Source organism: Dendrobates tinctorius, unplaced genomic scaffold, assembly GCF_039654945.1.
Source record: "Dendrobates tinctorius isolate UK_male_01 unplaced genomic scaffold, ASM3965494v1 ptg000211l, whole genome shotgun sequence".
NCBI lineage: Eukaryota > Metazoa > Chordata > Amphibia > Anura > Dendrobatidae > Dendrobates > Dendrobates tinctorius.
Genome location: NW_027361878.1, coordinates 31,317,729 through 31,340,140, shown reverse-complemented (window position 1 = coordinate 31,340,140; position 22,412 = coordinate 31,317,729). Strand labels below are relative to the sequence as shown.

Sequence of the window (22,412 nt, the reverse complement as noted above, 5' to 3'; positions counted from 1 at the left end):
TACGCCACTGGGTGTTGGCACTGGTTCTCCCAGAGATCGCATGACATTTTTATGTCACACAATCCCTGCAGCCAATCAGCGCTGGCTTCATTCCCCCCCGACAAATAAAGACATCCGGAGGAAGTGAGAGCTGCTGATGTCAATTACATCAATTGAGAGGATAGCGAAGCCAGTGCTGATTGGCTGCAGGGACATTGTTATTGCTGGGAGTGCCACTGCTGACACCACTGGAATGGCGCCGGCACTGATGGTGAGTATAAGTGTTAGGCTGGAGTCACACGCAACGTATAAAAATACGGTCCGTATTTTACGGCCGTAATACGCAGAAATGGTCCCTAAATAGTGATCCGTATGTCATCCGTTGTCAGGGTGTGTATTTTGCCCATGTAAGCATCCGTAAGTAATCCGTATGGCATCCGTATGCCGAGATTTTCTCGCAGGCTTGCAAAATGGACATATAATGGATCCCAATGACAGGTTAAAACCCAAACGAAAGAATAGATATAGACACATAGAATATACACTCACTGGCCACTTTATTAGGTACACCATGCTAGTAACGGGTTGGACCCCCTTTTGCCTTCAGAACTGCCTCAATTCTTCGTGGCAGAGATTCAACAAGGTGCTGGAAGCATTCCTCAGAGATTTTGGACCATATTGACATGATGGCATCACACAGTTGGCGCAGATTTGTCGGCTGCACATCCCTGATGCGAATCTCCCGTTCCACCACATCCCAAAGATGCTCTATTGGATTGAGATCTGGTGACTGAGGAGGCCATTTGAGTACAGTGAACTCATTGTCATGTTCAAGAAAACAATCTGAGATGATTCGAGCTTTATGACATGGCGCATTATCCTGCTGAAAGTAGCCATCAGATGTTGGGTACATTGTGGTCATAAAGGGATGGACATGGTCAGCAACAATACTCAGGTAGGCTGTGGCGTTGCAACGATGCTCAATTGGTACCAAGGGGCCCAAAGAGTGCCAAGAAAAAATTCCCCACACCATGACACCACCACCACCAGCCTGAACCGTTGATACAAGGCAGGATGGATCCATGCTTTCATGTTGTTTACGCCAAATTCTGACCCTACCATCCGAATGTCGCAGCAGAAATCGAGACTCATCAGACCAGGCAACGTTTTTCCAATCTTCTACTGTCCAATTTCGATGAGCTTGTGCAAATTGTAGCCTCAGTTTCCTGTTCTTAGCTGAGAGGAGTGGTACCCAGTGTGGTCTTCTGCTGCTGTAGCCCATCTGCCTCAAAGTTCGACGCACTGTGCTTTCAGAGATGCTCTTCTGCCTACCTTGGTTGTAACGGGTGGCAATTTGAGTCACTGTTGCCTTTCTATCAGCTCGAACCAGTCTGCCCATTCTCCTCTGACCTCTGGCATCAACAAGGCATTTCCGGCCACAGAACTGCCGCTCACTGGATTTTTTTTCTTTTTCGGACCATTCTCTGTAAACCCTAGAGATGGTTGTGCGTGAAAATCCCAGTAGATCAGCAGTTTCTGAAATACTCAGACCAGCCCTTCTGGCACCAACAATCATGCCACGTTCAAAGGCACTCAAATCACCTTTCTTCCCCATACTGATGCTCGGTTTGAACTGCAGGAGATTGTCTTGACCATGTCTACATGCCTAAATGCACTGAGTTGCCGCCATGTGATTGGCTGATTAGAAATTAAGTCTTAACACACAGTTGGACAGGTGTACCTAATAAAGTGGCCAGTGAGTGTATATACTGTATATATATATATATATATATATATATATATACACACATATATATATATATATATATATATATACACTCACTGGCCACTTTATTAGGTACACCATGCTAGTAACGGGTTGGACCCCCTCTTGCCTTCAGAACTGCCTCAATTCTTCGTGGCAGAGATTCAACAAGGTGCTGGAAGCATTCCTCAGAGATTTTGGACCATATTGACATGATGGCATCACACAGTTGGCGTAGATTTGTCGGCTGCACATCCCTGATGCGAATCTCCCGTTCCACCACATCCCAAAGATGCTCTATTGGATTGAGATCTGGTGACTGAGGAGGCCATTTGAGTACAGTGAACTCATTGTCATGTTCAAGAAACCAATCTGAGATGATTCGAGCTTTATGACATGGCGCATTATCCTGCTGAAAGTAGCCATCAGATGTTGGGTACATTGTGGTCATAAAGGGATGGACATGGTCAGCAACAATACTCAGGTAGGCTGTGGCGTTGCAACAATGCTCAATTGGTACCAAGGGGCCCAAAGAGTGCCAAGAAAAAATTCCCCACACCATGACACCACCACCACCAGCCTGAACCGTTGATACAAGGCAGGATGGATCCATGCTTTCATGTTGTTTACGCCAAATTCTGACCCTACCATCCGAATGTCGCAGCAGAAATCGAGACTCATCAGACCAGGCAACGTTTTTCCAATCTTCTACTGTCCAATTTCGATGAGCTTGTGCAAATTGTAGCCTCAGTTTCCTGTTCTTAGCTGAGAGGAGTGGTACCCGGTGTGGTCTTCTGCTGCTGTAGCCCATCTGCCTCAAAGTTCGACGCACTGTGCGTTCAGAGATGCTCTTCTGCCTACCTTGGTTGTAACGGGTGGCAATTTGAGTCACTGTTGCCTTTCTATCAGCTCGAACCAGTCTGCCCATTCTCCTCTGACCTCTGGCATCAACAAGGCATTTCCGGCCACAGAACTGCCGCTCACTGGATTTTTTTTCTTTTTCGGACCATTCTCTGTAAACCCTAGAGATGGTTGTGCGTGAAAATCCCAGTAGATCAGCAGTTTCTGAAATACTCAGACCAGCCCTTCTGGCACCAACAATCATGCCACGTTCAAAGGCACTCAAATCACCTTTCTTCCCCATACTGATGCTCGGTTTGAACTGCAGGAGATTGTCTTGACCATGTCTACATGCCTAAATGCACTGAGTTGCCGCCATGTGATTGGCTGATTAGAAATTAAGTCTTAACACACAGTTGGACAGGTGTACCTAATAAAGTGGCCAGTGAGTGTATATATATACAGTCATATGTTAAAGTTTGGGCACCCCTATTAATGTTAACCTTTTTTCTTTATAACAATTTTGGTTTTTGCAACAGGTATTTCAGTTTCATATATCTAATAACTGATGGACTCAGTTATATTTCTGGATTCAAATGAGGTTTATTCTACTAACAGAAAATGTGCAAACTGCATTTAAACAAAATTTGACCGGTGCAAAAGTATGGGCACCCTTATCATTTTCTTGATTTGAACACTCCTAACTACTTTTTACTGACTTCCTGAAGCACTAAATTGGTTTTGTAACCTCATTGAGCTTTGAACTTCATAGCCAGGTGTATCAAATCATGAGAAAAGGTATTTAAGGTGGCCACTTGCAAGTAGTTCTCCTATTTGATTCTCCTATGAAGAGTGGCATCATGGGCTCCTCAAAACAACTCTCAAATGATCTGAAAACAAAGATTATTCAACATAGCTTTTCAGGGGAAGGATACAAAAAGTTGTCTCAGAGATTTAACCTGTCAGTTTCCACTGTGAGGAACATAGTATGGAAATGGAAGAACACAGGTACAGTTCTTGTTAAGCCCAGAAGTGGCAGGCCAAGAAAAATATCAGAAAGGCAGAGAAGAAGAATGGTGAGAACAGTCAAGGACAATCCACAGACCACCTCCAAAGACCTGTAGCATCATCTTGCTGCAGATGGTGTCACTGTGCATCGGTCAACAATACAGCGCACTTTGCACAAGCAGAAGCTGTATGGGAGAGTGATGCGAAAGAAGCCGTTTCTGCAAGCACGCCACAAACAGAGTCGCCTGAGGTATGCAAAAGCACATTTGGACAAGCCAGTTACATTTTGGAAGAAGGTCCTGTGGACTGATGAAACAAAGATTGAGTTGTTTGGTCATACAAAAAGGCGTTATGCATGGAGGCTAAAAAACACAGCATTCCAAGAAAAACACTTGCTACCCACAGTAAAATTTGGTGGAGGTTCCATCATGCTTTGGGGCTGTGTGGCCAATGCCGGCACCGGGAATCTTGTTAAAGTTGAGGGTCGCATGGATTCAACTCAGTATCAGCAGATTCTTGAAAATAATGTGCAAGAATCAGTGACGAAGTTGAAGTTACGCAGGGGATGGATATTTCAGCAAGACAATGATCCAAAACACCGCTCCAAATCTACTCAGGCATTCATGCAGAGGAACAATTACAATGTTCTGGAATGGCCATCCCAGTCCCCAGACCTGAATATCATTGAACATCTGTGGGATGATTTGAAGCGGGCTGTCCATGCTCGGCGACCATCAAACTTAACTGAACTGGAATTGTTTTGTTAGCAGGAATGGTCACAAATACCTTCATCCAGGATCCAGGAACTCATTAATAGCTACAGGAAGCGACTAGAGGCTGTTATTTTTGCAAAAGGAGGATCTACGAAATATTAATGTCACTTTTATGTTGAGGTGCCCATACTTTTGCACCGGTCAAATTTTGTTAAAATGCAGATTGCACATTTTCTGTTAGTACAATAAACTTCATTTGAATCCAGAAATATAACTGAGTCCATCAGTTATTAGATATATGAAACTGAAATAGCTGTTGCAAAAACCAAAATTGTTATAAAGAAAAAAGGTTAACATTAATAGGGGTGCCCAAACTTTAACATATGACTGTATATACATACATACATACATACATGTCATGGAAACACACACATATATATATATTAAAACCCGACATGAAATGACACATAGTTTACATACAGTAAACCATTTCATTTCATGTATTTTTTTTATATGTCCCCGACTAATAATTAAATTTGGGTTTGTGTGTAAAATTTGGGACGTCTAGGTGTTAAATTAAGGGGTTAATTTGTTGGGAAAAAATGCGTGGGCTCCCGCTGTAAAATCGCAACCAGAGAGGTAAAGCAGGTGAGCGAGGGCAGATTTTAATAGCCTTGAGAGAGACCATTGTTTTTGCCCCCCCCCAGCTACAAAAATATGCCCCCAGACACCCCAGAAAAAGAATATCTATAAGATGTGCCTTTTCTGGCACTTATCCTCTCTATTCCCATTGCCCTGTAGCGGTGGCTAATGGGTTAATATTAATGGGTTAATGTCATCTTGCAATTGGAAGGTGACATTAAGCCGATTAATAATGGAGAGGTGTCAATAAGACACCTATCCATTATTAACCCTAGACTATTAAATGGTTAAAAAACACACAGACATTAATTAAAAATTATTTTAATGAGATAAAGACACCTAGTTTTTGAAAAGATTTATTGCTCTGGTAATCCAAAAATAAACCTTCGACCTGTAACAAAAATAAAACAAAAAATCAACCATATCCTTACCTCCGCTGCTCAGTCACGTCCCCCGCTGCAATCCATCAGAAAGGGTTAAGTGGTTTACACAGGGACCGGTGCTAATGCGACCAGCCCCATGTAAACCACTGCCAGAATGAATTAGTTTATCTCTGCGCAGCCTCCCCGGCTGCCCTGAGATGAACTAACTACCGTGGGAAAGTTTCTGCATTTTTTCCCAAGCTCATTAGTTCATCTCAGGTCAGCCAGTGATATCACTGAGGCTGCGCGGAATCCCCTCGCTGACCTGAGGTGAACTGATAAGCATGGGAAAAAATGCAGAACATTTCCCACGGTAATTAGTTCATCTCAGAGCAGCCAGGGAGGCTGCGCAGAGATGAAATAATTAATTCTGGCAGTGGTTTACATGGGGCTGGTCCCATTAGCATCGGTCCCTGTGTAAACCACTTAACCCTTTCTGATGGATTGCAGCGGGGGGGACGTGACTAAGCAGTGGAGAGGTAAGGATATTGTTGCTTTTTTGTTTTATTTTTGCTACAGGTCGATGATTTATTTTTGGATTACCAGAGCAATAAATCTTGTCAAAAACTAGGTGTCTTTATTTCATTAAAATAATTTTTAATTAATGTCTGTATGTTTTTTAACCGTTTAATAGTCTAGGGTTAATAATGGATAGGTGTCTAATTGACACCTCCATTATTAATCAGCTTAATGTCACCTTCCAATTGCAAGGTAACATTAAGCCATTAATATTAATGTAATTCCCATTAGCCACTGCTACAGGGCAATGAGAATAGAGAGGATAAGTGCCAGAAAAGGCGCATCTTACAGATGCGCCTTTTCTGGGGTGTCTGGGGGCAGATTTTTGTAGCCAGGGCGGGGCCAAAAACAATGGTCCCTCTCAAGGCTATTAAAATCTGCCCTCACTCACCTGCTTTCCCTCTCTGGTTGAGATTTTGCCGTGGGAGCCCACGCATTTTTTTTCCAACGAATTAACCCCTTAATTTAACACCTAGACGTCCCAAATTTGACACACAAACCCTAATTTAACTATTAGTCAGGGATATATTAAATAAACCCGAAATGAAATGGGTTACTGTATGTAAACCATGTGTCATTTCATATCGGGTTTGTGAATGATTTTGCAGAAGCCGGCAATTGAATTAGCGGCTATTCTGCTATGAAGAACTCTATGAAATGTAAATATATACTGTATATGTGCCTCAATTACATGTGTATATATATATATATATATATGTATTCTATGTGTATCTATCTATTCTTTCGTTTCTTTATTAGACCTGTCAGTGTGATTTTACTGTATCGCGCACTGAATTGCCGGCTTTTCTAAAGGACACCGGGTGCGTATTTCTCGCAAGTCACATGTGTGGTCAGTGTGTAATGCATTTTTTTTTGCCCCCCCATAGACTTGCATTGGCGTACTACGGGCGTAGTACTCTGACAAACGCAGCATGCTTCGATTGGCACGGAGCGTAGAATATATGCGAGAAATATACGGCTGATGGGAGCTGCCCCATAGAGAATCATTGGTCCGCGTGCAATGAGTGGTTTTCACGCCTCTCACTCGTCCATATTTCTCTCTAGTGTGATGCCGGCCTTATTATTTTACTGGAGGGAGACATAGGGACCCACAAGAGTTAGTGGACAACCCCTTTAAATAAGACTTGGTCAGTAGTGGACAATCTTCTAAATTACTTATTTAATTTATTTTTTAACAATTGTTTTTAGTTACATGAGATGACTAACTTTTAACTATTTTTCACTTGTCGTTTAGAGACAAGATAAGAGGAGCACTAAAGGACACGATTTCTATGCAGACCTGGGATTTAGAAATTATTACGGGACATCAATGGTTAGGCTATGTACCCACGTTGCAGAAATGCTGCGGAAATTTCCGCAACATTTCCGCACTCCTGCCGCAGGTAAAAAGCATGCGAATTCGCATGCGTTCTTCCACGGAAAACAAGCGTTTTGCAAGCATTTTTCGCTTGTGGAATGCTTGCGCATTCCAAGCGATTAGCATTCCTTGGAATGTGATAGGTAGGATGTTAAAATAATTAAAAAAATTTAAAATATTGTTATTCTCATCTTCTGACGGTACCCGATCTGCTCTGCGGCACTCCCGGCATCTTCTGGTCCCAGTAATGTTTTGTGCAAAGGACCTGAGATGACGTCACGCTTGTGAGAGCACGACATCATCGTGGTCATTCACGCAAAGCATTACTGGGACCGGAAGATGCCCGAGCGCGGTGAGAGCAGGAAGGACTCCGGGGGATGCCGGAGGGTGAAAATATCACTATTTTTTATTTTAATTCTATTTTTTACAGGATTATGGTACCCAGGGCCTGGAGGACAGTCTCCTCTCCTCCAGGCCCTGGGTACCATCCGCATATGATCCACTTACTTTGCGCATGGTGGGAATAGCCACATGCGGAAAGTAAGCGGATCAATGCATTCCTATGGGTGTGGAATCGCCACGATTCCGCAAAAAGAATGAGCATGCTGCAGATTTTACCGAGATACGATTCTGCAGTGGTAAAATCCGCAGCATTAACACAGCAATGCGGAATCCCATAGGATTGTATGGGATGCATTTTCTTAGTGTTTTTGCAGTGTTTTCGCAGCGGAAAATCGCCACAAAAGCGCAAAAAAAAACGCAATGTGTGAACGCAGCCTTAAATGAGTGGGATTACATTTTTCTCCAATCTCAGCTGTCCATAATGAAGTGTGGCCGTTAATTACAGTTACACTGCTTCTCATTATTGTTCAGGCACAAGTGTTGTGCCTGCATAATCAGTGGTGACATGACATGCTGTACATGTACAATATATCCTTGCGTGTGAACTACATCTCGTTGATGACTTACATGTATGTTACGTGGTTAAAATAATATTGACTTTATCAATACACTAATAAATAAGTAAAATTGGCATTTTGGACATGTACGTAAAGTGTGATTTTTCTTAGACCGATTGATCTATGAACCCAACTATGTACAGATGCAGGACCACGTGTGTACACTACAATACTATGATAACTATTAGGCCGGAGTCACACTACAGCGAGATACGGCCGAGACTCGCAGATTAAAACTAAGCTCTGGCACCGGCACTCCGGAGCGGAGCGTGCAGCTCCATGTATTGCTATGCGGCTGCACGCTTCGCTCCGGAGTGCCGGCGCCAGAGCTTGGCTTTAACCTGCGAGACTCGGCCGTATCTCGCTGTGTGTGATCCCGGCCTAAGGCTACGTTCCCACGAAAGGCTTTTTGGTGAGTTTTTGATGTTGCAGATTTTCTTCAACCATTACGTAAAATTGGTTTCTTGCATTTTTTCTAAAATATGCAGTGTAAAAAACTCATGGTGTGAACATAGCTTTCCTTAGCAATCTTTTTTTTTCATTTGCTCTGACTCTTACCTGTGGGAATGGATCTTCTGTTGCCAAGAGAACATTCTCCGGTTTGAGATCACAGTGCACAATACTCCTTGAATGAAGGTGGCGTAAAGCTACTAATATCTATTAAAAAAGAGAAAAACTGAATTCAATTTATTTAAAGCAATTTATTAAACTTTAAATGTCTGGATAAGTATCTGCCTGTATTTCTCAGAACTGAGGACACCATTAATCCTAACCAAATCCCCAACTCCATTTGCTAAAATTAAGCTCCAAACTTGAAGTAGTCTCCACCATGCTTCACAGTTCCTGCAGAGACTCATTATTGTGCCGCTCTCCAGCCCTTTGCCAAACAAACTGTCCGCTGTTACAACCAAATGTTTCACATTTTGACTCCTATGTCAAGAGCACCTGCTGCCATTTTCTGTACCCCAGTCCCTATGTTTTTTTCATAGTTGAGTCACTTTTCCTTGTTTCCATGTCAAAACTATGGCTTTTTGGACACAATTTTCCATAAAGACCACTTCTGGACAGATTTTTGAGAGGTGAAAGAGTGTAGGTGGGTTCAAGCTCTACTGGTTTCTGAGCTGAAGGAACAGCTGGACATCTTCCAGTTTCGAATGGATGTAAGCATATGTTTCATCTGCTGCACTAAGTTTCCTACCATCATCAATGTTTCCCACTTCTTGGTGTTTCTTCAAAAGAGCTTCAACAGCACATCTTGAAACCCCAGTCTGCTTTGACATTTTTGCCAGGGAGAGACCTTGCGGATGCAAAATAACTACCTGGTTGTTGCTGTACTCAGTCTTGCCATGATGTATGACCTGTAATATGAAACTGTCTTCTACAACCTCACCTTCATAGCTGCCTTTATCTGTTTTAAGCCTTCTACATAGCTGTTTCTGTTTCAGCTAATTACTGTGTTTCAACCTAAGTATGATAATTATTATTATTTTCATCTGATTGCTATAATTGGTTATTCACAAACCTGACTATAATCTTACAAAGTCCCTGACTCGGTGCCAGTGCACCCAGAAGAATTTATCTTGTTTTGAAGGCAAAGTGTGGTCACTACAGTTGGGTAAATTTATTTGAGTGAAATCTTACGAAAATCCGTATTCTCCAGAATGTATGGTTTTTTTGTAACTCGCTCCACGCCTATTCAGTAAAATGGACACCATTTTGCTAAAGCGTACAGTTCTGGTATAAGGCTAAAAAAACAATCCAAAAAAACACAATACCTCACTGTTCACTTCTCTGATGACCTCTGTTGCTCGTTCTCCCCTTAAGTCCTTGGCACCTCTTTTTACCGCTGAAACCCTGGGCTTCTTTACACTGAGCTGGGACTTCCAGCCACCACTTGAAATGTGCATTTTAATGTTGCAGCGACATTGTTGGCAACTAGGTCGGGATGTTCCTGACCTAGTCACGGCTGGAAGTCCTGGCCTAGCATGAAGATGCGTAGGGGTTTCAGCATGCAGTGGTGGTAAAAAGAGGTGTCGAGGACCACACGGGGGATAGTGTGCAGCAGAGGTGAGTATTGAGAGGAGTATTAGTTGTTTGTATTTTTTCTACACCTTACGTTTATTATGCCCTGGGGTCAATTCACAAAAAGTCAAATTTCCCGGTAAAAGTCAATTAAATAAATCTGGTAAAATTGCCGAATTTGAATCTAGTCAGTTCTGCTTATCTCTAGTGGTCACACCAAGGAGGGTAGCCCCTTCAACGACTCCTTGCCCATGGCTCTGCCATGCAAAAGTTGTATTATGTCAATGACTTTGGTATGACTTTACTACTGCCCCAGAATTAGTTTATACATTTGACACCCAAACATCTGAGGCTTTTGTGAATTGACTTGACACTAAAATAATTATTTACATTAGTCAAAAGTGAGAAGTACTTTACCTGGGTGGCAATAAACCTTGTGATCCTTTCAGGAAGTCTACCTTTGTCACTTGACAAGATCATTTCCAGCATATCACCATGCAATTTCTCCATGACCACATAAATACGTTCAGGGGTCTCACACATGGCTTCAAGGTCGACAACACCAGGACATCGCAAATTCTGAAAAATAGACACAAGTAGTAATCCTAAGAATTGCGATAAATATGCATTCTCTTTTTACTGATACCAATTATATATGATAAAATATTGGTATATATGGGGACAAAAGCGGTCACTGTAGGTGTGCGGTGCAAATATCGTGACCACAATCAAACCCAACTATGGAGCCTGAGAAGCATGCTCACGATCCCAAGTACAGGATGATGCTGACACACTGGTGCCATTTTTGCATCCCCAGAATGTACGTGTCTATCTATAGTATTAGAGTGGAATAGTTATGGAAGATAAGTGTCAAGGTTCATTCAGTCATCCATGCACATCTGTCTGATCGTGGATTGCAATGCACGGACTGGCCGTGGATCTCATGACTACTTCATATATTTCTAACAGGTTGTGACACTCGGGTCGGGAGAACCGCAGCCAGCCTGTGCGTTGCGGTCAGAGATCGATCCATTGTGCATGGACGTCTGAGTGAGCCCTTAGTTAGAGGATGAATCCAAGTATGTATGACAGTATTATATCATTGAGAGATCCTTATTTTCTACCTGCAGTATGGCCACCTCGTTTCTGAGTTGATTTTCTTGCCTACTGGGAAATCTGAGTTTATCTATGATTTTTATTGCAACGTCTCTTCCAGTTTTCCGATGCTTTCCTGAAAGAACAAAATAAAGTGCTATATAATGAAAAACAGTGACAAAAATATAGAAAAGTAACACATAGGTCCTTATATATTAATATACCAATAAATCATCATCTATGTGCCGTAAATGATATTTATTGCAGTAGAACTTTAAATTACCACTTAAAGCTTAATGTTGTTATTAAAGAGGTTGTCCACTAAGTTTTTTTTTTAATTGATGGCCTATCTTTATGATAAACAATCAATATCTGATCGGTTGGGGTGTGACATCCGTCACCCTCACTGATCATCTGTTCCTGGCTTCCTGGTGCTGGCAGCTGCTGAAAGTTCTGTCACTTCTATGGTGGCCGCGGCCGGGTACGTCTAATGCTTCTGATACTACTCGCCACAATCAAGTTATACTTTCCTCTTCTGATTTGGAGTCATCAGATACATCAGCGGACCCACTATGCGATTTTGTAGAGGACAATCGCACCAGAGCGAACAAGTCTCAATCTAATTATTACAAAAAACCTCGTAGATTCAATGCTGTTCCAAAAAACGCACAAGGAGGGGGGGCAGGAAGCACAACAGACACTCCAGCCTTTTTGAAAAATCGCCTAAGGAGCTCCCACAAAACAAATCATTAGATGTTGTGAACCTTTCGTCTCTTTCGTTATCTCCATCTGAAATAAAATTGTTATCTAGAGGTTTGAACTTTGCACCAACGAATTTAAACTTTAAACTTGGACGTTTTTTCAACTATAAAAGACAAGTTCATCAGAGACCTCACTATAAAGAGACATTTTTTCTCGGCTATTGACTCCCAGGATTCACATGTGATCCCCCTGGACAACCAATTCTTAGGAAAGAACTTTTTGGAACAAACATGCCTGTTAAGTCTATCTGACATGGAAACTCCCAATAGGTCTCTCGACTCATTAACCTTTTATTTTCCTTTTAGGTTGAAAAACCCACAGTTCTATCCTGTTCAAGCTAGAACTAATGAGATGGAGAAATTTCAAGACTGTGTTGAGAAAGATATTAAAAAATTGTTAAACAACCCCAATAATGACTTACCTGGATTTAATCTTACTGTCATGATCCAGGACGGGGTTTCACTTTGGCCCGTCCTGGTCAGACAGGGGGTTAATTGTTCTGCCTCTCTCTGGCAGAGGGCGGCTATTTATTGCTCACTTGACCTAGCTCCAGTGTCAGTTATACTCCTGCCCTCGGCTGAGTTAGTTGACCTCTTGTATACGTGTGCCTTGTGCCTGATAACCTGTTGCTTGTTTGGTTGTGATCCGGTTCTGTCCCTGTTACGAGTTCTGCCTGCCCCTCTTGTACCGCACTGCTCTCTCGTGTATGACTCTCTGCTTGTGACTCGACTGCTCTCTGCCCATCCCTTTGGTACCGCACCGCCCTCTTGTGTATGACCTTTGGCTTTGTCTGACCTCCCGTCTGTTTATCCCTCCTGTGCCTTGTTGCCTGTACTGTGGATGACCTCCGTTTTGCCCGACTCTGAGTTTTCTACCTTCTCTGAAAGCAGGACGCTAAGCCCCGCCCCCTTGCAGTCACATGACCGCAGGTCCCATGCCGGCTTGCTAAACTTCAGCGTTCAGGTCCTGTGCATCTGTATTTTCCGGCTGTTCTTGTCCCCAGGGGTCTCTACAGTACTGGTGAGTCCCTGCTTAGCGGAGGCTGTACGCCGGCGCTGTCAGGACCCTGATACTTACATTTGCTGAGAGAAAAGTTCTTGATAATTTAAAATCTAATCCTGACATCATAATCAAAATGTTGGATACAGGGGGCTCAGCTGTGGTTATGAAATCATGTGATTATCTTGCAGCAGGGAATGAAATGATTTCTAAAGACACTATTTATACTATTTTACAAGGTGATCCCACCGTCCCTTTTCTCAGCAAATGTAAATCGATAATTGATGATGGGGTTAAACAAGGTTTTTTTTTTACCAAAAAACAGTCAGAATACCTTCTAATTAATAATCCAGTTATACCAATCTTACATGTACTACCCAAAACACATAAAAACGTATTTCCACCTCCTATGCACCCAATGAACATTTGGGTCAGTGGCTGGATTCGGTTCTTCAGCCCTGCATCGTATTCCAGGATTTGTAAAATATACCAAAGATGTTTTTGGCATTTTTCATAATGTTTTGTGGCATAAAGATTGGACTTGGTTAACTTGTGACGTGGTTTCGTTGTACACATGCATTCCTCATAACATTGCAATATCGGCAGTACGCTATCATCTATGCAAATATAGTCAATATTGTATGGAATTACAGAATTACATTGTTGTTATCTCACAATTATTTTTTATTTAATGAGAAATTTTATCTACAAAACATTGGTGTGTCGATGGGGGGCAAAATTTTCCCCTTCAGTCGCTAACTTGGTAATGGCATGGTGGGAGGAATTGTTCATTTTTTATGTAAATAATCCTTTTCTGAATAATATAGAATGGTATATAAGATATATAGACGATTTGTTAATTATATGGAAAGGGGATGTTCATTTTATTCCCCTCTCCATTGATTATGTCATGGTCACGTGTGTCTGGACGCAGCGAGTACCTCAAGGCGAACCCATATGACACATGTGACCCTGGATACAGCGCCTCCAGTGGGGCGAATTTAAATAATAAACACGTGCAGCTGGATACACCGCCTCCAACTGGCGAATTTAGACATTACATGTATATACAAGTCTGGAAACCCCGCCTCCAGTAAGGCGAATTTAAACAATAAGGGAAACCTGGGTAACATTAACAATGGTGGGCCCTGCGATAGGGAATATGGAAGTGGAGACCTCCTGAGCTCCCCTGAGCCAGTGTCCCTGCACTCCTAACGTTCCCTATGCCGGTTCTGCACCGGGCGTGTAACAGGAACCTAAAAACCCTAGCTCGTCCTGACCTAAACCCTCACTAGGGAATTGGTCGGTGCGGAAACTAATCCCACCACTGCACTAAAACACACATGAGGAAAGATGACAAAACAGGGGAAACACCACTTAGCTTTGCTCTGTTGCGTACGCTCCTAGCAACAGAGCCCACCACCTGTGTGCATCTTCTCCTCCACCCGGATCCATCACCATAACTGGATCCTTCACCATAGTGCAGTCTTGGAGCAGAGTCCACCACCAATTGCAGAAGTCCAGTAACAGAGTCCCAAAGATGAGTTCAGCTCCTGCCCAAAAAGTCCAGCATGCTTGAGTCCAGCTCTCAGCAACCAAGTCCCGCATGCTGAGTGCAACTCTCTCCATAGTCGCCACTCCACCAAGCCATGCCAGCACTTCCTGCCGACACCATAAACTGTGACTCCACCACGCCATGCCAGCCCTTCTTGCAGACCACATAGCTGCCACTCGTCCCCTCTGGCTGGGCTGCGCAGGACTCATGTTCAGCTCCTTCCTCCCCCAGGCTTACTTGCCAATTGAACACACAATCAATATCACCAACAGTCATTGAACACACCTGACTCTCTTTTATAGAGCCTAACACCTGATTTGTAATTAAGTGCACATTAAACCAAAGAAACTAAAGTGCACGACCGCTCACCACCACCGGGGCAACTTAGAATGAACGACACCACGTGTAATAATTCTAATGGCCACCGGGGGCAATCACACCACTTTGGCACCAAGCCAAAGGAAAAAAAAAGTTCACTTTCTGAATTTAAACTGTCAGATCCAAACTGGATCATGACAGATTACATTAATGTTAACCAATTCAATTTGCGATTCACATATTCTTTTGATAGATCTACAGTTTGTTTTTTTGGATCTTCATTTAACTGGGATACCACAGCAATGTATCTCTTCTTCTACATACCGCAAAGAAATCGCTGGCAATACAATTTTACATGCACGTTCCTTCCACCCTGCTCACACAATCAAAGCGATTCCTGTGGGAGAATTAATCAGAGCAAAGAGGAACGGCAGCAAAAAAATCATCTTTTGATGGAGAATTTATCTCCATAAAAAATCGTTTAAATAAACGTGGATATCCAAATTGGACAATGAATCGAGCAGCCAACATTGTAAATAATAAAACAAGAGACATATTATTCAAGCCAAAATGTACTTTCAAAAACAGAAACTAACAAACTGATTGTCCCACACTAGTTCTTATTTATAGTCCATACTTCAAACAAATTAGTGAAATAATCAATAAAAATTTATATTTACTCCGCAATGATGATATTATGGATAACTTGTTAACAAATGGTATCAGAATTGTTTCTAGGAGGGCATTAACTTTGGGGAATTTTTTGTCCCCTAGCTTATATAGTATAAATAATAATAAAAATAAAAACAGCAAAAATAAAAATTGGTTATCGGTAATGGGCTATTATAAATGTGGTCAGTCCCCCTGCAAAACTTGCTCGTTTTCACTTAAAACCTTATCTTTTTTTGATTCTTCAAATAACAAAGAATATAAGATCAAAGATTTTTTAAACTGTAACTCGAACTTTGTCATTTATATTGTGGAATGTACACACTGTAGTCTAAAATACGTGGGTTCAACTATCCGCAAGCTAAAGGACAGGATTCGGGAGCATCTATACGATATTGTACAGCCCACAATTCGCAATATATCTAATGTGTCAAAGCATTTTGTGTCCATTCACAATAGGGACCTTCCATTTGTCAAAATTTATGCCATAGAACAAATCAGAAGAAGAATTCGAGGTGGTGATAGAGAGAAGTTTTTACGGGACAGAGAGGCATATTGGATTTACCTTCTCGATACACGAGTACCGATGGGTATGAATTTAAGAAAGGATCATGCTTCATTATTAATTGTATGTACACATTTTTATTGGTTTTCTTTGTTATATATAATGTTATTTTTTCTTATTTCTTTTTTTATATATTCTGTGTTCTCCAATTAATTAATTATGTGCAGCTGTGTATTGTCTTAATATGCTGCTCAGTTACTTCCTTGAGGTCATTCTGAGTTTAAGAGCGCATAGCGCTCGAAACGCGTTCAGATCCTCTGGGCATCTCCTTATGCAGTTATCCCATGCCAGGGTAAAAAACCGCAACGACGACCATAGCAGCCATATTTGTATTTTAATGGAATGCATAAAGAAATATTTGGATTTTTATTCCTTGAGCTGGATTTTCCCCTTTTTTTCCTTGGATTGTTTCCAGACGTCTGGGCGGAGACGTGTCCTTGCTCGGATCTTGCTGTATTATCAGTGAACAAAGGGATGAGCTGAATCTAACCTTTTTCCACCGATTACATGTTGATGGCCTATCCTAAGCCATCAATAAAATTTAGTGGCCAACCCCTTTAAGTTTTAGACAAGACATGAAAAACACAGAAAGAAAGGCAAAAAGTTACTCAAGCATACAAAATAAGAAAATATTACAATACCTCCATAAACTGTGCCAAATTGTCCTGATCCCAAAACTTCATCTATGAAGATCTGATACATATGACTGACATCCTAAAATATAAGAAATATTTGCTTTAAAAATATTTGTTGGAAGCTTTCAACTCATGATACCAGAGGATTGCGGCAGTGATACCTATGCTGTATTACAGCCTATCCTTCCCCAATTGTAGTGGTAGAATAAAAGGATGGCACATTCTGCACTTCAACTACCTATTGTGCCCATTGGAGGTAATTATTTGTCTGAAAAGACTTGTTTAGCCAACGGCTACTGCGTGTGTATGGCTGCTTAGAGGACTGGTATAATAAGTAAATGACATATTTTTATAGCTATTTTATTGCGGAATAAGACATTTTTTTTTAAGAATGAATGCTGATATTTTACGTATGCATGTTGTCTAGGTAAAAAAAAAGCAAAACTATAATTATTGTCATGGCACTGTTGCAGGACATCCCGGGGCTGGGGGCTCCTTCCCTATCCCTAAAGATATGGGCACCCTAGCTATCTCTACTCCCTGGATTACTTCTGATGGTGAAGACACCAGGGCCACATGCCTTGCTGAGTACCTTAATCAGCCCTTAACTGTCCCCTCTCCACCCAGGGAAGTGGGGAGTTGTAGTTTATAAGAATACACAAACCAGACTAACAAAGGAAGACATACAGGGATAAATGAAAATACCAAACATACAGATTTGCACTTACAAGCAAGAGAGTGGAACACTGGGAAGTAAAGGAAGGAAAAAGCAAATAGGAGAGGATAAGGATATGTACACAGACTAATCCCCAAGTAACAGTCTTGTGAAAAACACTCCAAATGCCTCCTCAAAAATCCAATACCTCTAACTCCAAAACCAGGCAGTGTGAAACTAACATTGGCAATCCCTGATTGCCAGAGGCCAGTATATACAGCAGAGGGGAGTGGCCAACACTGAACAGCTGAGACCATCAAAATAGGAAAGCTCCAGGAGCTCTCAACTGAACCGATTAACCCTTGCACTGCTTGCAGAAACCAGCACTGCTTAATATGGTGGTGAACTGCTTCTAATTACGGTAGTTCAGAAGTACGTGAAATCAGGCACCGTGGTCTTCTGGTCCCTCTCTGTCTCGGTAAATCCTTGACAATTATTTTCACATTGGCCACTGAGCTTTATAAGGGGTTGTCTAAAGGCAGAGAGAAAGAGGAAGAAGTGGATCTTAAGTGGAGAAAGAAGCAGATTTTTCTAATAAGATGTTACCTAAGAGCAAGGATGTGGTCTCACAAGTTGAGTGACTAGTCATTAACAATTCCAGACTACAATCCAAGCAAAAGTGAAAAAGTCAGCGATACACTTACCAAATTTTGCTGTGGTTCAAGAGATGCTCCTAAAGAAAAGGAGGTACATAAAAATCAGAATAAAATAAATGTATGCTAATTATTGAAATTCAAAATATACACAAATAAACTTATTTTATATTGTTATTCTGTTGTATTTGTTCATGTTTATGAATCTTTTCACATACAGCTAAATAAATCAAAGGATACAGTCATATGTAAAAGTTTGGGCACCCCTATTAATGTTAACCTTTTTTCTTTATAAAAATTTTGGTTTTTGCAACAGGTATTTCAGTTTCATATATCTAATAACTGATGGACTCAGTTATATTTCTGGATTCAAATGAGGTTTATTGTACTAACAGAAAATGTGCAATCTGCATTTAAACAAAATTTGACCGGTGCAAAAGTATGGGCACCCTTATCATTTTCTTGATTTGAACACTCCTAACTACTTTTTACTGACTTCCTGAAGCACTAAATTGGTTTTGTAACCTCATTGAGCTTTGAACTTCATAGCCAGGTGTATCAAATCATGAGAAAAGGTATTTAAAGTGGCCACTTGCAAGTAGTTCTCCTATTTGATTCTCCTATGAAGAGTGGCATCATGGGCTCCTCAAAACAACTCTCAAATGATCTGAAAACAAAGATTATTCAACATAGCTTTTCAGGGGAAGGATACAAAAAGTTGTCTCAGAGATTTAACCAGTTTCCACTGTGAGGAACATAGTAAGGAAATGGAAGAACACAGGTACAGTTCTTGTTAAGCCCAGAAGTGGCAGGCCAAGAAAAATATCAGAAAGGCAGAGAAGAAGAATGGTGAGAACAGTCAAGGACAATCCACAGACCACCTCCAAAGACCGGCAGCATCATCTTGCTGCAGATGGTGTCACTGTGCATCGGTCAACAATACAGCGCATGCATAACGCCTTTTTGTATGACCAAACAACTCAATCTTTGTTTCATCAGTTCACAGGACCTTCTTCCAAAATGTAACTGGCTTGTCCAAATGTGCTTTTGCATACCTCAGGCGACTCTGTTTGTGGCGTGCTTGCAGAAACAGCTTCTTTCGCATCACTCTCCCATACAGCTTCTCCTTGTACAAAAGTGCGCTGTATTGTTGACCGATTTTCCATTTTTGCATTTTTCATTTATTTCTTCTTCCAAAATTGCTTTTTCCTTCTCCTTCTTCCAAGAACCATAACTTTTTTTTATTGTTCAGTCCAAGTAGCCATATGAGGGCTTGTTTTTTGCGGAACTAGTTGTACTTTTGAATGACACCATTCATTTTAGCACATGACCTACTGTAACATGGGAAACAATATCCAAGTGTGGCAAAATTGCAAACAAATTCACAATTCTGGAATGGTTTCTTGTTTTTTTATTTACAGTGTTCATTATATGGTAATCTACCTGGCAATATGCCTCATCAGGTCAATACAATCATACAGATACCAAATATTAGTTGCTGTGAGAGACAGAATATAAAAATAAATTCCACAAAATGACATTGTATGATTTTTACATGCGGCCATTAATTTGCAATTTATTGCATGAAGTATTTGATCACTGACCAACCAGCAAAAATTTTGGCTCTCACAGACCTGTTAATTTTTCTGTAAGAAGCCTCCTACTCTGCACTCATTACCTGTATTAATTGCACCTGTTTAAATTCGTGATCTGTCTAAAAAATACCTGTCCACACACTCAATCACACTCCAACCTCTCCACCATGGCCAAGACCAAAGAGCTGTCCAAGGACACCAGGGACCAAATTGTAGACCTGCACAAGGCTGGGATGGGCTACATGATAATAGGCAAGCAGCTTGGTGAGAAGGCAACAACTGTTGGTGCAATTATTAGAAAATGGAAGAAACGCAAGATGACTGTCAATCTTCCTCAGTTTGGGGCTCCATGCAACATCTTGCCTCGTGGGGTAAGGATGATTCTGAGAAATGTCAAGACTCTGCCCAAGACTCCATATAAGTACCTGGTCAATGGCCTGAAGAGAGCTGGGACCACAGTTTCAAACATTACCATTAGTAACACACTACGCTGTCATGGATTAAAATCCAGCAAGGCAAACAAGGTCCCCCTGCTCACACCAGCACATGTCCAGGCCCGTTTGAAGTTCGCCATTGACCATCTGGATGATCCAGAGGAGGCATTAGAGAAGGTCATGTGGTCAGATGAGACCAAAATAGAACTTTTTGATATCAACTACACTCGTTGTGATTGGAGGAAGAAGGATGAGTACAACCCCAAGAACAACATCCCAATAGTGAAGCATGTTGGAGGAATATAAATAGGGGTGCTTTTCTGCAAAGTAGATAGGACGACTGCACTGTGTTGAAGGGAAGATGGATGGGTCATGTATCGTGAGATTTTGGCCAACAACCTCCTTCCCTCAGTAAGAGCATTGAAGATGGGTCATGGCTGGGCCTTCCAGCATGGCAATGACCAGAAACACACAGCCAGGGCCACTAAGGAGTGGATCCGTAAGAAGCATTCTAAGGTCGTAGAGTTGCCTAGCCAGTCTCCAGACCTGAACCCAATAGGAAATCTTTGGAGGAAGCTGAAACTCAATGAAAGATCTGGAGAAGATCTGTATGGAGGAGTGGGACAAAACCCCTGCTGCATTGTGTGCAAACCTGGTCAAAGAACTACAGGGCGGCACGGTGACTGAGTGGGCAGCACTGCAGCGCTGGGGTCCTGGGTTCAAATCCCACCAAGGACAACATCTGCAAGGAGTTTGTATGTTCTCCCTGTGTTTGCGTGGGTTTCCTCCGGGTTCTCCGGTTTCCTCCCACACTCCAAAAACATACTGATAGGGAATTTAGATTGTGAGCCCCATCGGGGACAGTGATGATAATGTGTGCAAACTGTAAAGCGCTGGGGAATATGTTAGCGCAATATAAAAATAAAGATTATTATTATTACAGGAAACGTCTGACCTCTGTAATTGTAAACAAAGTTTTCTGTGCCAAATATTAAGATCTGTTTTTCTTTTGTATCAATTACTTATTTCATGCAATAAAGTGCAAATTAATTATGTAAAAATCATACAATGTGATTTTCTGGATTTTTTTGTAAGATTCTGTCTCACACACAGAATAATTTATATAATAATTTACATTTTTTTTCTTATTTGCTTACCATACTTTTTCTTTGTGGTTATAGTTTTTTTTTCTGTAGAATGTTTTGCTTCGATACCCTGTGAGGAGGTCTATTGTATCATTATTTGCGCTTACACTGTTTTGTTTTCTATTGAGGACATTGTCCTTTTCAGGTTTTAATTCGTATGCCACTGTATGAAATATTTCTTTCTAATATAATGGTGATTTTATTTTGTTTTAGTGCCTTTTTCTAGCAGAGTTTTTTTCTTTTTTTCTTCCAGTAATTATTACCTCTTACTAGTCATTATGTACTCCCCATTACTCTGGTGGTGCCCGCTTCTCTATGTGCATTACTTATTTAGTGCAACATACAGCAATAATACTAACAGATCCGGAACGTTATCTTACCAGGAATACTTGACTGGACTGAATGTTTGGTGGTGGCACTCACGTCCATCCCCGGCATCAGGGCTTGGCGAATCATCCTATACCAGGTATCTCCAGCGTGTGGATTGGGGCGCTGCTCCCCAACATAATACACCAAGGTGTCTGTCAGCAGCTCAAAGCAGTGAGGCGTCTCCCCATCTTTGGTCACACCATTGACATTTCTGTCAAAGATCTCAATGTGGAGGATATCAGAAAGGGGCAGTTCCTAAAACGTAATGTAAATTGGAAAAGTTATGCAGTGGTATTTATTATATAAAGCTAGTTTCACACTAGCGTTTATTCGACGCAGCACACGGCGCCACTAAGCCCCGCCCCCTGCCGGCTCCCTACCCGCCCCATCCGGTCATCGTCGCTTACTATCGCACATGGACACTTGCGATCTGCGCACCCTATCTTTAGCATAGGGTGCGCAGATCGTGCGCTGGCCGTGCGCTAGTAGGATTTTGGCGTGCGCTGCGCACTTTTGAAGGTGCGCCGGTGCGCGCCGAACACAGCATGTTGCACTTCGGCGCGCACGGCGCACGCCAAAATCCTACTAGCGCACGGCCAGCGCATGATCTGCAGATCGCAAGCGTCCATGTGCGATAGTAGGCGGTGATGATCGGATGGGGCGGGTAGGGAGCCGGCAGGGGGCGGGGCTTAGCGGCGCCATGTGCTGCGTCGAAT

The 22,412-nt window shown here is 41.9% G+C and overlaps 1 protein-coding gene across 3 annotated transcripts in view; it reads right to left on the bottom strand.

The window, feature by feature from the left end:
- The window catches only part of LOC141058441 (serine/threonine-protein kinase D3-like), a 125,361-nt gene that overhangs the window by 13,607 nt on the left and 89,342 nt on the right, over positions 1-22,412 (bottom strand). For all 3 annotated transcript variants that reach the window (XM_073554693.1, XM_073554694.1, XM_073554695.1), the window contains 6 exons: positions 21,708-21,951; positions 18,205-18,233; positions 16,852-16,924; positions 11,372-11,478; positions 10,665-10,826; positions 8,784-8,882 (listed from right to left, as the gene is read on the bottom strand). In XM_073554693.1, the coding sequence (XP_073410794.1) occupies positions 8,784-8,882; positions 10,665-10,826; positions 11,372-11,478; positions 16,852-16,924; positions 18,205-18,233; positions 21,708-21,951 (714 nt within the window). The remainder of the gene's footprint in view (positions 1-8,783; positions 8,883-10,664; positions 10,827-11,371; positions 11,479-16,851; positions 16,925-18,204; positions 18,234-21,707; positions 21,952-22,412) is intronic.